Source organism: Oryx dammah, unplaced genomic scaffold, assembly GCF_014754425.2.
Source record: "Oryx dammah isolate SB20612 unplaced genomic scaffold, SCBI_Odam_1.1 HiC_scaffold_4, whole genome shotgun sequence".
NCBI lineage: Eukaryota > Metazoa > Chordata > Mammalia > Artiodactyla > Bovidae > Oryx > Oryx dammah.
In genome coordinates, this window is record NW_024070188.1 from 88,623,798 (window position 1) to 88,639,913 (window position 16,116).

The 16,116-nt window shown below is 51.1% G+C and overlaps 1 protein-coding gene across 4 annotated transcripts in view; it reads right to left on the bottom strand.

Moving 5' to 3' along the window:
• The window catches only part of UNC93A (unc-93 homolog A), a 33,839-nt gene extending 17,986 nt beyond the window's left edge, over window positions 1-15,853 (bottom strand). The window contains exons 1-2 of one of the 4 annotated variants that reach the window (XM_040239189.1): window positions 15,652-15,853; window positions 3,365-3,494 (exon numbers count right to left, since the gene is read on the bottom strand). In XM_040239189.1, the coding sequence (XP_040095123.1) occupies window positions 3,365-3,451 (87 nt within the window). In that variant the 5' untranslated portion in view covers window positions 3,452-3,494; window positions 15,652-15,853. Of the gene's footprint in view, window positions 1-3,364; window positions 3,495-10,439; window positions 11,015-15,651 lie in introns of those variants that run through there. The other 3 variants (XM_040239191.1, XM_040239188.1, XM_040239190.1) reach the window with 3 other exon arrangements.
• Window positions 15,854-16,116: the final 263 nt, after the last annotated feature.

A 16,116-nucleotide genomic window follows, 5' to 3' on the forward strand; every position in this document is an offset into this window, starting at 1 on the left:
AGGGTGGGGAGGAGGGGGAGGACCAGGGAGGAAAAGGAGGAGGAGGGGAGAGAGGAGGGGAGGACGAGGAATGAAGAAGACAAGTGCTCCCCCCGCAGCCAGACCCTCCTTCTCGAGGGTCCTCCCAGCCCTGTTTCCTCCTCCTCCACGTCTTGCTCAGGCCGACCCTGTGGTCATTCGTGGAGGGACGCCTGCTGGGCTCCAGGCCACTGACCACTCAGCAGAGGAGAAACGTGAGCCCGACAGGGTTCCTTCCCCGCAGAAGCCAGAGCCCCAGACTCAGGAAACCACCATGGCTCGAGTGTCGGCAGCGGGCAGGCACTGAACTGAGAGCTCCCGCGTTCCTTCTCCTTCCGGCTGGGACGGTAGCCCTGCCCCCTCGGGAGAGATGCGCACCATGTGAGTCGCCCACCTGGCTCACTAGTCCAGATGACCCCAAACCCGGATGTAAACAGCGGCACCGTTCACCTTTCTTCCTACCAAGTCCCCCCGCGAGACAGAGCAGAGTAGCCCACCCAGCCACCGGGCACCTGAAGCCCCCTGCAGACTGCAGGCCCGAAGGCCGAGCTCTCACTCCAGAATGGGCTCTTTTCCTTGGGGTAGCTGCCCTGCCCTCTGACCATCCGCCTCTGTCCAGATGGTGCCCTTTCTTCAAGCGCAGGTCAAGCGTCTCCGAGGGTCTTGAGTTCAGGGGGGTGAGCTTTTTCTGAATCTCCCCAGGTGCCTTGCCCCCAGTAGGTACTTAATCGTGTTGGCCAATTAACTGACACTGAAAATAAGACCTGGACCCATGAAAATTGTAAAATCTGGATGGAATCAGAAGTCGAATAGTCTGCTGTGAAGTGAAGGTTACCCAGAAATTTCTGCTTGTAACTAGTCTCCTGGAGCATGGAGCAAGAGAACAGGCTCGGCCAGGGTCCCTTAGTTGCTTAATACTCAACTGGGCCAGGGCCCCTTAGTTGCTTAATACTCGAGCCTAACGCCTCCTGACTGGTGAGCTTTCCCCTTCATGTGCTAATGAGAAGCTGGCATGGGGCTCTGCATTAGAATGTCCTTCCCCCCGCACAGCCCCGGGCCAATCAGCAAATATGTCTGTTACTACCATAGCACTCCACTTCCCACCTCTGGGAAGGAAGCTGGGTCTCAACCTTCAAAACAGGAAACAACTTTCAAAAGCAAATGCCTCTTTCTTACATGAGCGACCGTATTCAAACGCCTGTCTTTGCAAATGTGAGCCAACTTGCGAAATACATGCCCAAGAAAAAGCCCATGGAAGTGACCTGTACTCAACAACGAGGATGGTCACTCAACTCGATCTGCAAGTCGATCGGTCACAAGCGTGGACCAGCAGCGGCTGATGTGAAGCTCCAGGGCTGCTCAAGGAAAAGACAACACCTGCACGGATATCAGATGTCAGTGATGCCGCCCAAAGGTCACCGCAGGGGACAGTGAACCCTGCCGGGGAGACTCGGAGCCCAAGCTCCTAGGAGGACACGAAGGCCAGGCCTTCTCGTGCCAGAAGACTTTCTGGAAGGCATGAGACCTGCAGGACGTGGGGGTAACCAGGGAAACGTCAGGGGGTGTAGGTGGGGCCAGGATGTTTAGGAGGTGGGTTACAGAGGCCCCATCCTGAGAGGAGAGAGCCCAGAAGAGTCAGATGCTTCAGCCAGAGCCGCTAAGCTCTCTTCCAGGAAGATGCGGCAGGATGGCTAGACCCTCGGGAAACCCAGACCCTGTCCTGGGGACCTGGAGCGGATCTGTAAGCCTGTGGAGCGCCCCAGAGGGGCCTTAAGTAGATGAGCACATATCAACGACTTCACTCACCAAATGGCCACCAAGCATGCCGAACGCTGAGGCAGGGACACAGTGGCGCAGTGGTGGGGGTGGGCCCGGCCTGGTGGAATTCACACACAGTGCAGGGTGAACCACAGAACCCCGGGTGCACACACAGGGCCGCCTCTCCTGGACGTGGGGCCCCGGGCACGCGGAAAGAGGAGGAGAGACGTGACATTCACCCTGTGACCTGAACCATAAACAGGAGGCTGACTGCTCGTGCGGGAGGCACCGCAGATCTGTGTCGGGGTCCCCGGCAAGGGCACGACCACATCCAGACCAGGGCTGGGACGCCAGCATGCTCGTGGCCGCCTCTGGTACCTCTCTGGGGCCCGAGAATGACGCCAAGCAGATGAAAGCAGAAGGAAGTGATGGAGGCAGGCAGACCCCTCCAAGGTGGGAGTCAGCCACCACGAAGGCCATATCTGTGCTATCCTCACATGCTGTTTCTTAAGCCAGGCCCGGCTGCAAGCGTCCAGACACGACATGCTCTGGATCAGTGGGCGAGGAGATACGGCCCGATTAGCAGGGACAGAGCCGGGTGAGCGGGTAGGTGGGCCCCTCCCATGACAGGTCGGAGGTCTGGTTCTCCATCTCTGGTCTTCTGAGGAGGAGCTGCCGGTGACAGCGGGCCCCCAGCGGGCGCCCTGGGGAAGACGGGAAGGCCAGCGTGGCCTCCCCTCAACTGCGAGCTCTCCCCACACAGAGGCCGCTCCGACAGGCTCTTGGGGAGGCCCTCAGATCGCGTGTATCCTCGATCCTGCGGTCCCAGCCTGAGACCTGGGAGTCCTGGCACATCCTAAGGCATGCCCCCACTCTCTGCACCGGCTGCTAAGTCCAGGGGCCAATCGGCTGTCATTGAGATCACAACTGCTCCCTGAGAATTCTGACCCCATCAGCCCATGCCAGGGCCCAGGGAGAGTGGCCTGGCCGACTTCCTCCTGTGCGGACGGTGGCACCGACGGGTCCACGCTCTCGCTAAGCTCTTCTTCCAGACTCCACTCACCACACTCAAAGCGGGCTCAGTGCAGCACGAAAACGCGGGTGCTTCACACATGCTGGCACGTTGCACCATCCCAGAGCTCTGAGCAATGTCTACAGAGTCACGGATGATCCTTCAGCTTGACTCTGGGCATCACCCATTTCACTCTCTGCGAGCGCGATCAGAATAGAGACTGCCCGGGGCAGACCAGGCAGGAATCCACACGGACCTCTGACGGATTCGCGTCACCGCCCGACCACAGATTCACAGTGATCAGTCTTGTGTCTCCTCTCCCCCACAAAAGGCAAGGCAGACCTTACCAGACCCCTAACCCAAGTCCAGCTCTCCTCGTCCAAGGGTCAGACACCAGCAGTTGTGCAATCCCGCTGAACTAGGAGCGGAGGCTGTGTGTAGAGCCACCGTCTGTGTAGAGGACTGGGGAGGGTGACCTGGACAGATACCGCACATTCCTCGCTGTCTGTAGCACGGGTAATCTTGGTGTGCAGGAGGCATCCCGAGGGGGAGGCCAGATGGCCATCTCACACCTACCTGCAGGCTCTGCAGCCCTCCATAGGCAGTGAAGAGCAGCAGAAACCCAAAGGAGAGCGTGAGGACGTTCTTCAGGTTCCTTTCCATGGCGCCGGCTGAAAGCTTCACGCCCGAGCGGCTCTGCAGTTCCCTGAAAGACACCAGCCCGACTCAGGGAGAGCAGCCCGTACCCAGAAGTCACGTTCTGTCCTGGAGTCCGAGTGAGACGTGCATTAGTCACCGAGGCTGCTGAGAGTTAATAAACTTGATAACCACTGACTCCACGAGGCACCCCAACACTGTTATTCGCCTTTTCTGCAACCCACAGTCATCGCTTCCTAACCAGGCAACACTTCTCTCATCAGCTTGTGTGGATCGGAACTTTTTTCTGTTAATTTCCAATAGATTTGGTCCATGTGAGAAAGTGATGATTTTCATGTCACATGGTATAATTGCCTACATTACATAATTAGATATATGTGAATATCTTAAAGGACAAAGTATACATGTCAGCTTCAAGATCCATAATTCAACTTCTGAAAAAGAGCTGACATGCTTGTAAGACCCAAGGGCCAAAGTATTAGTGTGTCAAAACTAAATGATTTTATAGCACTGCAATAAGGTAACAGAATTTATATAACACCTAATAGCTTGCAAAGCCTTTTACATGCTGTCTTACTTACAGTACAATGATTATCATTAGATCTTAGACCCATTACCAGTCAGGAGACAGCATCAGAAGACTTCGAGGGCTTTGAATTCCAGATTTAGACCAGTGTTGTCTAAGAGAACTTTCTGCACCATCCAATATAGCAGCCATTTAAATTTCTATTTTAATCAATTAACATTAAATGCAACTGTGAACGCACTTCCTCAGTGGCACTACCATGCTTTACGGGCTTGAAAGGCACGTGGTCACTGCAGCTGAGGAAGTGAATCCATAGTTGCATTTCATTGTAATTGATTAAAATAGAAATTTAAATGGCTACATGTAGCCAGTGTGATCGTACGGGACAGGGTCAGTCTAGAGTTTAAAGAGCTAATCTCATATCTCACAGCCAATAAGCAAGCAAAATTGCTTGCCTTTCTGATTGTGAGTCGTTCTATTCAATTGTTGGTAAAACTTGGAGTTTGAAGACTGTTTTGAAAGCTCTGTGCAGACTTTATTTTTATCTAGCTTGGATTAATAAGGCAAACCTTACAGTGTAGGTAAGTGTTACCCAGTGTGGTGACCCAGTTCAGGGAAGCAAGCCATACCATATGAATGGCGTGATGAAGCTCTTCTCCTTGCAGCTTAACTTATTCCTATGGAAATACCATTTTGTGGAAAATGACAGTTCTGGGCATTGACTGAACATAAATCATCACACTTACCAAGCCGTGAGAGCAGCATGGTCTACGAAAAGGGATGGTAACCGCAGAAATGAACGAGACCCGAGGGTCTAACTCTAATCCCGTAACTTCTTAGCCGGACCATCTCAAATGGATTACTGACTCTTCAAACCTCAGTTTCCTCTTGAAAAAGGAGGGTTGCAGAAGTTCAAGAAGCTAATCACTGGGAAAGCCCTTGGAGCAGCCTTGACACAGATCACCAGTGAGTGTTAACTGGCTAAGATGAAGATATCAGTGGGGACAATATTCCAAGAAATGTCGCACATATAGGCTAGTGACTCTATGTATGAAATAGATAACTGATGAGAACCTACCGTATGGTTCAGGAAACCTACACAGCCCTCTGCTGCTAAGCTGCTTCAGTCGTGTCCGACTCTGTGCCACCCCGTAGACGGCGGCCCACAAGGCTCCCCCGTCCCTGGGATTCTCCAGGCAAGAACACTGGAGTGGGTTGCCATTTCCTTCTCCAATGCATGAAAGTGAAAAGTGAAAGTGAAGTCACTCAGTCGTGTCCGACTTCTAGCGACCCCATGGACTGCAGCCCCTCAGGCTCCTCTGTCCATGGGATTTTCCAGGCAAGAATACTGGAGTGGGCTGCCATTGCCTTCTCCTGCACAGTGCTCTGCGGTAACCTAAATCAGAAGGAAATTCCCAAAAGAGGGGCTACATGTAACAGCTGATTTTCCAGTAGTCATGCATGGATGTGAGATTTGGACCATAAAAAAGCCTGAGCACCAAAGAATTGATGCTTTTGAACTGTGGTGCTGGCAAGGACTCTTGAGAGTCCCTTGGTCTGCAAGGAGATCAAACCAGTCAGTCTTAAAGGAGATCAGTCCTGAATATTCATTGGAAAGACTGACACTAAAGCTGAAGCTCCAATACTTTGGCCACCTGAGGTGAGGAACTGACTCATTTGAAAAGACCCTGGGATGCTGGGAAAGATTGTAGACAAGAGGAGAAGCAGATGGCAGAGGATGAGATGGTTGGACGGCATCACCGACTCAGTTAACAGGAGTTTACCCAAACTTCGGAACATAGTGAAGGACAGGGAAGCCGGGCGCGCTGCAGTCCTTGAGGCTGCAAAGAGTTGCATACGACTTGGCAACTAAGCAACAGCATAGCTGCTTCACTTCACTGTATGGTGGAAACTAACAACACCGTAAGCAACTATACTCCAGTAAAAATCCTTTAAAATGTCATACCTAGCATAACATGGACTTTTCACACCAATCATGTTATCATTTATCTGACATCCTTTTCATTCTTCAGCAACACTCTAGCTTACTTCCATTCCAGTCTGTCTTTACCCATGAAAGACGTATATTTTGTTATCAGAAGACCTTCCTAGGGTTTTCTTCTGCTACTCGCTGTTCAAAGACACCAGAATGACCTTCTGGACTTTCTAACTGGCTCCATGCGCACCTCCCAGTAGCTGCCGATCCAGCCGTTTCACCGGCAGCCAGGGTCTCCCGAGGAGCTGTGAGTCTGTGCAGAGGCACGCTGGGGGCCTGCTTCTGGTCTCTCCCACCCCGCCCCTCTAACTGTCTTCTAATCAGGAATCAATCACTGACATTGCTTTACCAGGCTTGCTTCTTCAGTCTACCTCCTGGTGTTCCCCTTTGTCTTAAGAGGGATTTTAAAAATGAAACAGACGGTTTGCAATAAAACTTGCTTTCTAGCAAGACAAAAATGTTTCTATTTTCCCCTCCAGTTTTATCGATAAATAATTGACATACATCACTGTGTAAGCTTATGGTGTACAGTTTGATTTACATCTATTGTGAAATTATGGTCGCAATAGGTTCATCTAACACCCATCTTCTCGTATGGATACAATAAGAAGAAAAGAGAAAGGAAAAAAATAAAAGGTTTCCTCATGATGAGATCTCAAAGATTCATTCTGTTAATAACACTCCTTTGTATCAAATGCGGCTTCCCTAGTGGCTCAGACGGTAAAGCATCTGCCTGCAATGCGGGAGACCCAGGTTCAATCCCTGGCTCGGGAAGATCCCTGGAGAAGGAAACAGCAACCCACTCCAGTACCCTTGCCTGGAGGAACCCATGGACAGAGGAGCCTGGTAGGCTACAGTCCACAGGGTCGAAAAGAGTCGGACACGACTGAGTGACTTCACTTAGGTTTGTATCGAATAGCAGTGCAAACTAGAGTCATCACACATACTTATCTTGTAGACGGAAGCTTGAACTTTTAGACCACCTTTCTCCAGTCCTTCCTCCTGCCACCTTCTGCCTCTGGTAATCATAAGTCTGATCTCTTTTTCATGAGTTTGTTTTTAAATTTTTTAAAAAAGATTCCCAATATAAGTGAGCTCATACAGTATTTCCTCTCTCTGTGGGGCTTCACTTAGTGTAACTGAGGGCAAGGTCCATCCACGCTGCCACAAATCATAGGCTCTCCTTGCTTTTCATGTTGTGTATGGTATTATATTAATTGTATATATATTATATAAATGTATATTATATATAGTGTGTGTGTGTTAGTCACTCAGTCGTGTCTGACTCTGTGGCCCCATGGGCTGCATGTAGCCCACCAGGCTCCTCTGTCCGTGGAATTCTCCAGGCGAGAATACTGGAGCAGGTTGCCATTTCCCTCTCCATGTGTATATATGTACCTGTATATTATATATACCACAACTTCACTCATTTGTCTGTTGATAAAAAAACTTATGTTGGCATCTTGGCTGTTGAAAATAATGCTGCTATGGACCTGAGGGAGCAGATATCTCTCTAAGGTAGTGCTTCCATTTTCTTTGTATGAATACCCAGAGGTGGAATCTCTGGACCAAATGGCAGCTCTGTTCATGATTTTCTGAGAAACCTGCTCTGTTTTCCATGGTGGCTGTACCAGTTTACAACCGACAGTGCCTGAAGCCTCCCTTTTCCTCGTGTTCTTGCCAGTGTTTGCCTTATGGTGATGGTGGTTCTAACAGGTGTGAGCTGATATTGCTTTGTGGTGAGAGAGTCAATTTCTAGGCAGGTTGATAAGAAGTCCAGGGGTCCCCAAGGAGAGAGGGGTCTGGAATTCTCAAGGAGGAAGAAAAGAAAAACTTTTTTTTTTTCCCCTGTACATTCCTTAGGATTATATAACAATAATGTATCCTGCTTGAAGACAGTTTCTGGAAAAAACCTTCTGGCTAAACCTGTTATCTTAAAATGTAAATTATGGGAGTAGGTCTAGTAAGATCTTTACAACCCCCAGACATTCTTTTGATTCATTGTAATAACTAATTAAAAGGTATGTAACTCCATTGCTAACACTAGCACTCTCCATCCCCCTTCTGATGTCTGTGTCAGAAGCTTTCTCTGTTGCTTTTATACTTTAATAAAACTCTATTACACAAAAGCTCTGAGCGATCAGACCTCGTCTCCGGCCCCGGATTGAATTCTCCTCCGGAGGGCAAGAATCCCAGCGTCTTTTGTGGTTCAGCAACAACCTTTCAGTGGTTTTAATTTGAATTTCCTTAACATCTAGTGATGATGAACACTTTTCCTGTATCTTCTCTGGAGGAATGCTCAGGTCCTTTGCCCACTTTTTAATTATTTTATTTTCTACTGTTGAATTTATATGGGTTCTTTATATATTTTGAATATTAGCCTTTTTTCAGATATATGGTTTGCAAATACAGTTTTCCTATCATGTAGGTTGTCGTTTCACTTTGTTGATGATTTCTTTTGCTGTGCAGAACCTGATTAGATTAATGTCCTCCCACTTGCTTAATTTTTATTTTGCTGTTTGTGCCTTCCTTGGCATATCCAAAAAATCATCGCCAAGATCCACATCTGGGAGAATTTTCCCATGCTTTCTTCTGGGAGTTCTGTAGTTTCAGAACTTCCATTAGTTTTTAATCTATCTTGAGTTAATTTTGGAAAATGGTGTAAAACATAGATCCTATTCCATTCTTTACCTGTGAATATCTAATGATTCCAGCATCACCTATTGAGTGTTCTTGGCTCCCTTGTCAAATATTGACCGTATATGACTTGGTTTATTTCTGGGCTGTCTGTTCCATTGGCCTAATTATCTGTTATTGTGTTGGCTCCATGCTATTTTGATGACTATAGCTTTATAGTATAGCTTGAAATCAGGACGTGTGATTCCCCTTGCTTTGTTCTTCTTTGTCCGGATTTCTTAGGCTATTCAGGGCCTTTTGTGGTTCCACATGAATTTTAGAGGTGTTTTTTCTACTTCTATAAAAAATGTCATTGGAATCTTGATAGGGATTGCATTGAATCTATAGGTAGATTTTTATAATATTGCTGTTTTAACAAAGTTAATTCTTCTAATCCATGAACACAGAATATCTTTCCATTTATTTGTGCCTTTAATTTCTTTCGTTGATGTCTTGTAGATTTCAGAGCAGAGATCCTTCATTTTCTTAGTAAAATTTGTTTCCAATGATTTTGTTTTTGATGCTATTCTGAGATCAATTTCTTTATTTCTCTTTCAGAAAGTTTGTTGTCAGTGTATCAGAAACACTGCTGATTTTATATGTTATTTGTATCCTGCAATTTTACTGAAATCTTAGATTTTTTTGGTTGAGTCTTTAGAATTTTCTTTACATAAAATCAAATATAAATAAGGACAGTTTTACTTTCCCCTTTACGATTCTGATGCCCTTTGCTTCTTTTTCTTGCCTGATTGATCTGCTAGGACTCCCAACACTATGTTGAATAGGAGTGGGAAGAGGAGGCTTGCCTTGTTCCTAATCTTAGAGAAGTTCTCAACCTTTCACTGTTGAGTATGATGCTTGCTGTGAGCCTGGGGACCAAGTCAGGTCTGAGTGTGCACTGACCTTTCTGGTCTGCCGACAGGGGAGTCACAGGCTGTGCTCTGGCCCAAGACCCCTGCACGTGGGGCTGTTGATGGGCTCTGTGGCTCCCGGGTGCTCGGGGTGGGTCTCTGGTTGCTCAGGCTGAAGCCTGTATTCAGTGATGAGCAGGCCTCTGGGTCCCTGCCCTGGCTCAGCTGGAAAATCAGCTCTAAGGCCAGGAAAGGTCTGGGCTTTCTTAACTGAAGCCGACGCGCACCCCGAGCTTTCTGATCAGACAGTCACTGGCAAACCATCAGCCCCACCCACCTCTCAGCTCGCGCCCTGCTGGGCCACACAACTTCCAGGAACCCTTGCTGGTCCTCCGGGCAGACGGGGCTGTGAGGCACCCTGCACGTGGGTGGGGGTGTGCCCGGCTCACCCTCAGTTTCCCAGTCAGCTCTCCAGCCTGGAGATGCAAGGAGCTGCCATCAGCCTTGGCCCTGAGTTTGTCCCCTGCCCGTGGGCAGCAGAGAGCGGGCCACACTGGTCCCCAGCTTTGCTCTGGGGGCTATCTGCTCTGCCTGCCCGCCTCCCAGCTTGAGCGCAGCTGGGCGCACAGCTTGCAGGAGTCCTTGCCAGCCTCCTGGTCAGACAGGGCTGGCCGGCTGCCTGTCAGCGGGTGGAGCTGTGACTCAGCTCCTGCCTGGACCTGGGCAAACAGCTCTTAGGTCAGCAAAACTCCAGCCTGAGGATCTAAATTAGGCGAATCCACACCCAGCACAGCGGCGCACAGTGCTGGGGGTGGGTCGGGGGAGGCTGCCCCCACCCCAGGTCTTGTCCCACGCGGGGGTCTGGAGGCTCGAGGGAGCCCCTCTACGTGGTGTGGTGCCAGCTGGGGGAGGGGCAGCGTGCTGAGCCTGTGGCCACTTTCTTACCTGGCGCGTGGTCTCCCGGTCCCTGGGGTCAGGGCGCTGTGGCCTCCGCCCAGACTTCCAGGGTTTCCTCAGTGCTGTCCCGCTCTCCGAGGTGGTCAGTTGCCCTGCTTGTGAGGGGAGCAAAGTCAGGAAGGACCTGTGTCACCATCGTGGTGACATCACTCTCCCAAAATACTTCTTAGAAGAGATGTCCGCCAGGAGGGCTTCCAAACTGTTACTGTGAGGAAGACAGTCATGTGACGCTTTCCCCATGATCAGAGGGGCCCGGGCTCAGAGGTGTGTCCCGACCAACTCACGCCTACCTGCAGACGTGTGGTGGGGACAGGCAGGGCAGGGAAATTTCCAGGAACCGAAAGGAAAGCTGTCTCGACCTTTCAGCAGCAACAGTGACGTGTTGGCAGAACCGTGAACCTGAACCCCAGGACAGGGCAAACCTCAAGTGCTAAAGAGATGCGGGATAAGTGACTCAGAAGATATCAGCAATCGCTTCACTCCTCAGTGTCAACATCAATACCAGACCCTCTGATGAGCTTCCCCAGTGGCTCAGGGGTGAAGCATCCACCCGCAGTGCAGGAGAAGCAGGTTCGATCTCTGGGTTGGGAAGATCTGGAGAAGGGCATGGATCCCACAGGCAGAGAAGCCTGGTGGGCTACAGTCCGTGGGGCCGCACAGAGTCAGAGACAGCTGAGCATTGCCACTATGCAGAAAAGGGATGATTTTGCAGACCTGCTTAAATGTTCACGATCACTTGCTAGGTATAAAATTGATGGAATGTTCTAGAGAACTGGGTAATGGCCGACACTGGTGTGATTCTACCAGTCACTAGGTGTCACTGTTTGGCTGCCAGTGTGGGTGTGCTCTGTCACCCCCAACTCTGTGTGACCCCAGGGACTGCAGCCCCCCAGGGCCCTCTGCCCACGGGTTCTCCAGGCACGAATACTGGAGTGGGTTGCCATTGTCTACTCCAGGGGATTGAACCCCAGTCTCCCGAGTCTCTTGCCTGGCAGGCAGGTTCTTTACCACTGAGCCACCTGGGAATCTTCTGCTGCCCAAGTTCACCAAAAGCAACTAAGGGTTGAGAGCTAAAGAACCACACTGTAAATTTTGTGTATTTGTTTTTGGCTGTGCTCGGCCTTTGCTGCTGCCTTTTCCAGTTGTGGGGAGCGGGGGCTGTTATCCAGCTGTGTCTGAGCGTCTCGCTGCGGTGGCTTCTCTTGTCGGGAACTCGGGCTCTAGAGCTCTCGGGCTTCACAGCTGCAGCACCAGCCTCAGGAGTCGCAGTTCTTGGGCTTAGTTGCTCCGAGGCACGAGGGAGACTCCCAGATCAGGGAGGAAACCTGTGTCCCCTGCACTGGCAGGCACATTCTTATCCATTGCGTCACCCAGGAAGTCCAAGAATCACATTTTAAATGAGCAGACTTCCTGCTAAGAAGCTAAACACTGCTCTGAATTCAAGGGAAGTCTAATCAATGATTTGCTCTTTTAAAGGCATTGCTTATGTAAGAAAATTTATATCAACTTTTTTGACATTTAAGTCTGACATCTTTGTTAAAAACAGCACCAAATAAATTTGCATTTGTCTTATTCGTTAATTATACTTTAATCTACATAAAGAATTAAAAATGTATATGTAGGGCCTGAAACAAATTATTGCCTAAGGTAAATTCTTACACTTTGGAAATAAATGTACTTAGTGCTTTGTTTTTAAGAAGAAAGAAAAGCAATTTATGTTAGCATAACTCTAGCTTGGGAAAGTGTTTTTGAAACAGGAGGGAAGGGGGTGGGGTGAAATCTTTGAAATAATGACAGGGCCTGGGGATACAGCATGGACTGATTAGACTCAAGTGGGTCCAAGGCAGCAGAGTCAGCAATATCACGCTCATTGTACTCCCAGGCCACACTCGCCTGTTATTCCAGGAATCTCTTGACATACTTCTTTTGCATTCCAGTCCCCTACAATGAAAAGGACTTTTTTTGGGGGGGGCGGGTGTTAGTTCTAGAAGATCTTGTAGGTCACCATGGAACCATTCAACTTCAGCTTCTTTGGCATTACTGGTCTGGGCATAGACTTGGATTACTGTGATACTGAGTGGTTTGCCTGGGAAAGGAACCAAGATCGTTCTGTCATTTTGAGGTTGCCCCCAAGTACTGCATTTCGGACTCTTCTGTTGACTATGAGGGCTATTCCATTTCTTCCAAGGGGTTCTTGCCCACAGTAGTAGATAATAAGGGTCCATTCCCGTCCATTTCAGTTCACTGATTCCTAACATGTCAGTGCTCAGTCTTGCCACCTCCTGCTTGACCACGTCTGGTTCACCTCAATTCATGTACCTGACGTTCTAGGTTCCCATGCAATACTGTTCTTTACACCACTGGGCTTTACTTTCACCACCAGACACATCCACAACGGAGTGCTTTTTTCCCGTTGGCCCAGCCGCTTCACTCTTTCTGGAGTTATTAGTAACTGCCCTCAGCTCTTCCCCAGTAGCATACTGGACGCCTGGTGACCTGGGGGGCTCATCTTCCGGGGTCATACCTTTTTGACTTTTCTTACTGTTCATGGGGTTCTCTCAGCACCTCAGCAAGCGAGTGGACTCTCAGAAGTGCCATGAAGGTTGCAAGGTGGGCCATCAAAACCAAAACGTGAACAGTGGCCCAATGCCTAGAAATTTCCACCTCTTCCCCCAAATAATTGGAATAATCCTCCCGCCCATCAGCCTACGAAATTACGCAGCCCATACAAGCTACCACACCTCGTGTCGAGGAGGTGCTCGCCCTCGGGGGCAGCCCACACTCTGGGCTCTGGCTCCTCGCCCTCGGGGGCAGCCCACACTCTGGGCTCTGGGGTGTGCTTCTCTCTGAATAAATCCACTTCTTACTTCTCACTGTCTCCCACGGAATTTTTTCTGAGATGAGACGTCAGGAACCTGAGCTTCATCAAGTCCTGAAACCAGGCGTGTGCTCTCGGTTGGAAGACCATGGGTTTTGGCCGGGTTCAAGCCCCAGTCTGAGGGGAACGGTTTCATCTTCTCAAAGCATGTCTTCCAAAGCAGCTAAACCTTTAGAGCAACAGGGTCACCTGCTGGCCCCGAGTTGAGATGGTCCAGGCCACGGGGACGATGACGTTGGAGCTGGCAGGGGCCTCTCCTGGGTCCAGCCCCGCCTCTGCCAAGCCGTCACTTAGAGAGCAGGGGCCTCTGCTGACACGGGGCACAAAAAGACGAGAAACAGTCCAAATGCTTTCACCCTCAAAGCACTCACAATGCGAGCAGCGCCCAGCCCTCGCGAGATTCCGGGTCTCCTGTGCCCTCTGGATTCTTAGCATCCATTTCCACTGGACCCATCTGGGCCGCCTGACTGCACAGCCAGAACCTTCCAGGGGAACTGCGAGGCCCTGGCCTGCAGCACTGGAGAGGCCACACACCCTCATGCCGAACGGAGGCAGCAGGGAGAGGGGCAGGGCACAGCCTCAGAGGACCGACACAGCCATCGCGGACACCACGTGAACGGGTTGGAACCGACTGGGCCCAAGACGGTGGAAGATTCCACTTCCCACGGTCCTTGAGCCTCACTATACGCTCTCTCTGACATGTCAGCTGAATGATACACCCAAGGGCAGCATCCCAGTTCCCAGGCTCATCATGAAAGGTCAGAAAGTGGGCAGTGGGGCCCCTTCCCCAAAACAGAGGGGAGAGCCCCCAGCTCATTGGCCTATGAAGTTGCCCAGCTCGTAGAATCGAGCCACCCCGCACCTTGGGTGCGCCCACCTTGTCAGAGGGACCACACTCTGTGGCCTGAGCACCTGCCTCGGGGACCTGCTTGCCCGTTACTGTGGCCCGCTCTCGAATTCTTCCCTGCTGGGGAGCCAAGGGCCCTCGTGGCAGCCCGTCCCGGGGCTCAGCCAAGGCCTGCGATGGGAGCCTCCTCTCAGGCCCCGCCGTCCTGCAACATCTTCACAAAGGAAGAGGGAGAGGGTGGCCTTTCCCTTCTCTCTCACTTTCCCTTTCATTGTAAAAGCGTAGCCCACTCATTTCTCCAGACGGAGCCCCTCACCTGCCCTTACCGCTCCCAGGGTCCTATGTTAACACACCTACTTCTCACGTTTCACTTTGCCTCTCGCTGAATTCCCTCTGGGCTGAGACATAAAGAACCTGAGTGTCAAGTCCTGAAACAAGGCCTATGACTTCAGTTAGAAGATTGTGGGTTCGAGTCCCAGCTGAGGAGCTGAGTTCAAGTCCTCCCTGAAGCCAGACACTGTGGGTTGGAGGTCATCCAGAGGAGGATGGTTTCGGAACCAGAGTGGAGGAGGCCGGCAAGGCACGGCCACCACTTCTAACACGCCTCACATTTGCTGTGACAGCCGTGCAACAGAATGGGTCAGAGGGGGCACTGTGATGAGGGCTGCTGGAGCAGGACACACATGCACACACAGACATGTACGCACACGCACACACACACACACACACGCCATGCACACGTGCACGCACGCACACGCGCACGCACACCTTCCTCTCCCAAAGGCATAACCTCGCTCCCTGCCCAAGGCGCCCTCTGCTGCCTTAGGCAGAGAGCTGCTTCCACAATCTCCCACGTGTCTGCTGGGTGCCCACCCCACACCAGGTACCCTTCCAGGAGCCGGGGCCCCGCACTGCCGGCGCGGTAAGAGCCCCCATCCTAGAGGAGGAACGGGAAATAGACAACTAGGCAAAGAGAGAAATCAGACAAAGGCAGGGGAGATGTGCAGGGAACGTGGCCAAAAGCCTGGGGACGTGTCCCACCAGGATCCCGCCCCCACGTCTCCACGAAGCTGGCTAAGTGACCACAGGACCCTGATACAGCCGCTCAGCTCCCCGGATGCAAACCCAGGCAGATTTCTCTGGGTGGAAACCCACAGCCCGGGTCTGCCATTCACAGACTGGCTTGGTGAGCCCCACAGAGGAGAGCAGGCAGCCCTGGCAAGGCAGGCAGAGCGCCGAGGAGCTGGACGCCACAGCTAGACAGCGAGGGCCCAGCGCCCACAGGCTCCCGAAGCCCAGCTATGGGCAAGGGTGGCAATGCTGACGGTATGTTTTCTCTGCAGGCCAGGCCGTGGCGGATAATGGCACATGGGTAAATCCCCAAAGATAGCGTTGACTCTGCTCCACAGTGCGCAAACATCCACGCTGTGAATGTTGTCCCCACACTAAACAACACGCCCCTCCACCGATTTTACCTAGTTCCGTGGCCTCCTCAGTTCCATTGCAGCACACGGCTTCTTACCCTTGGAGAGAGTCTGAACCCTGAGATGCTTCCCTGGTTGGCTTCTGGTTGCAAAGGAAATGGCTCTTTTCAATGGTACCGTGGGCAAGTGTGTCGTAATACTTGTTTTTGCTCCAGCAAGTGGCAGGACCTGTTTGTAAACTGCAGAGGCCCTGGCAGCTGCTGACCTGGGAACTTCTGAACTCTTTGGGAAAAAAGAAAAAAAAAATTTGCTGGCAAGATGTAGAGAGACGACAGAGAGACTGGGGGTGATTAAATGAGAACATTGTGTAAAGATCGCTACTGGAAGTGATTGTGTGGGTTCTAAATAAAAATGGTAGGAAACCATTGGCCGCTCACACCCTCCTGCGCTCCCCGACTAGCCCCACCTTCCCTGAGCCCCACCAACGCACCGGCCAGCCTTCAGGGGTAAAGTGGT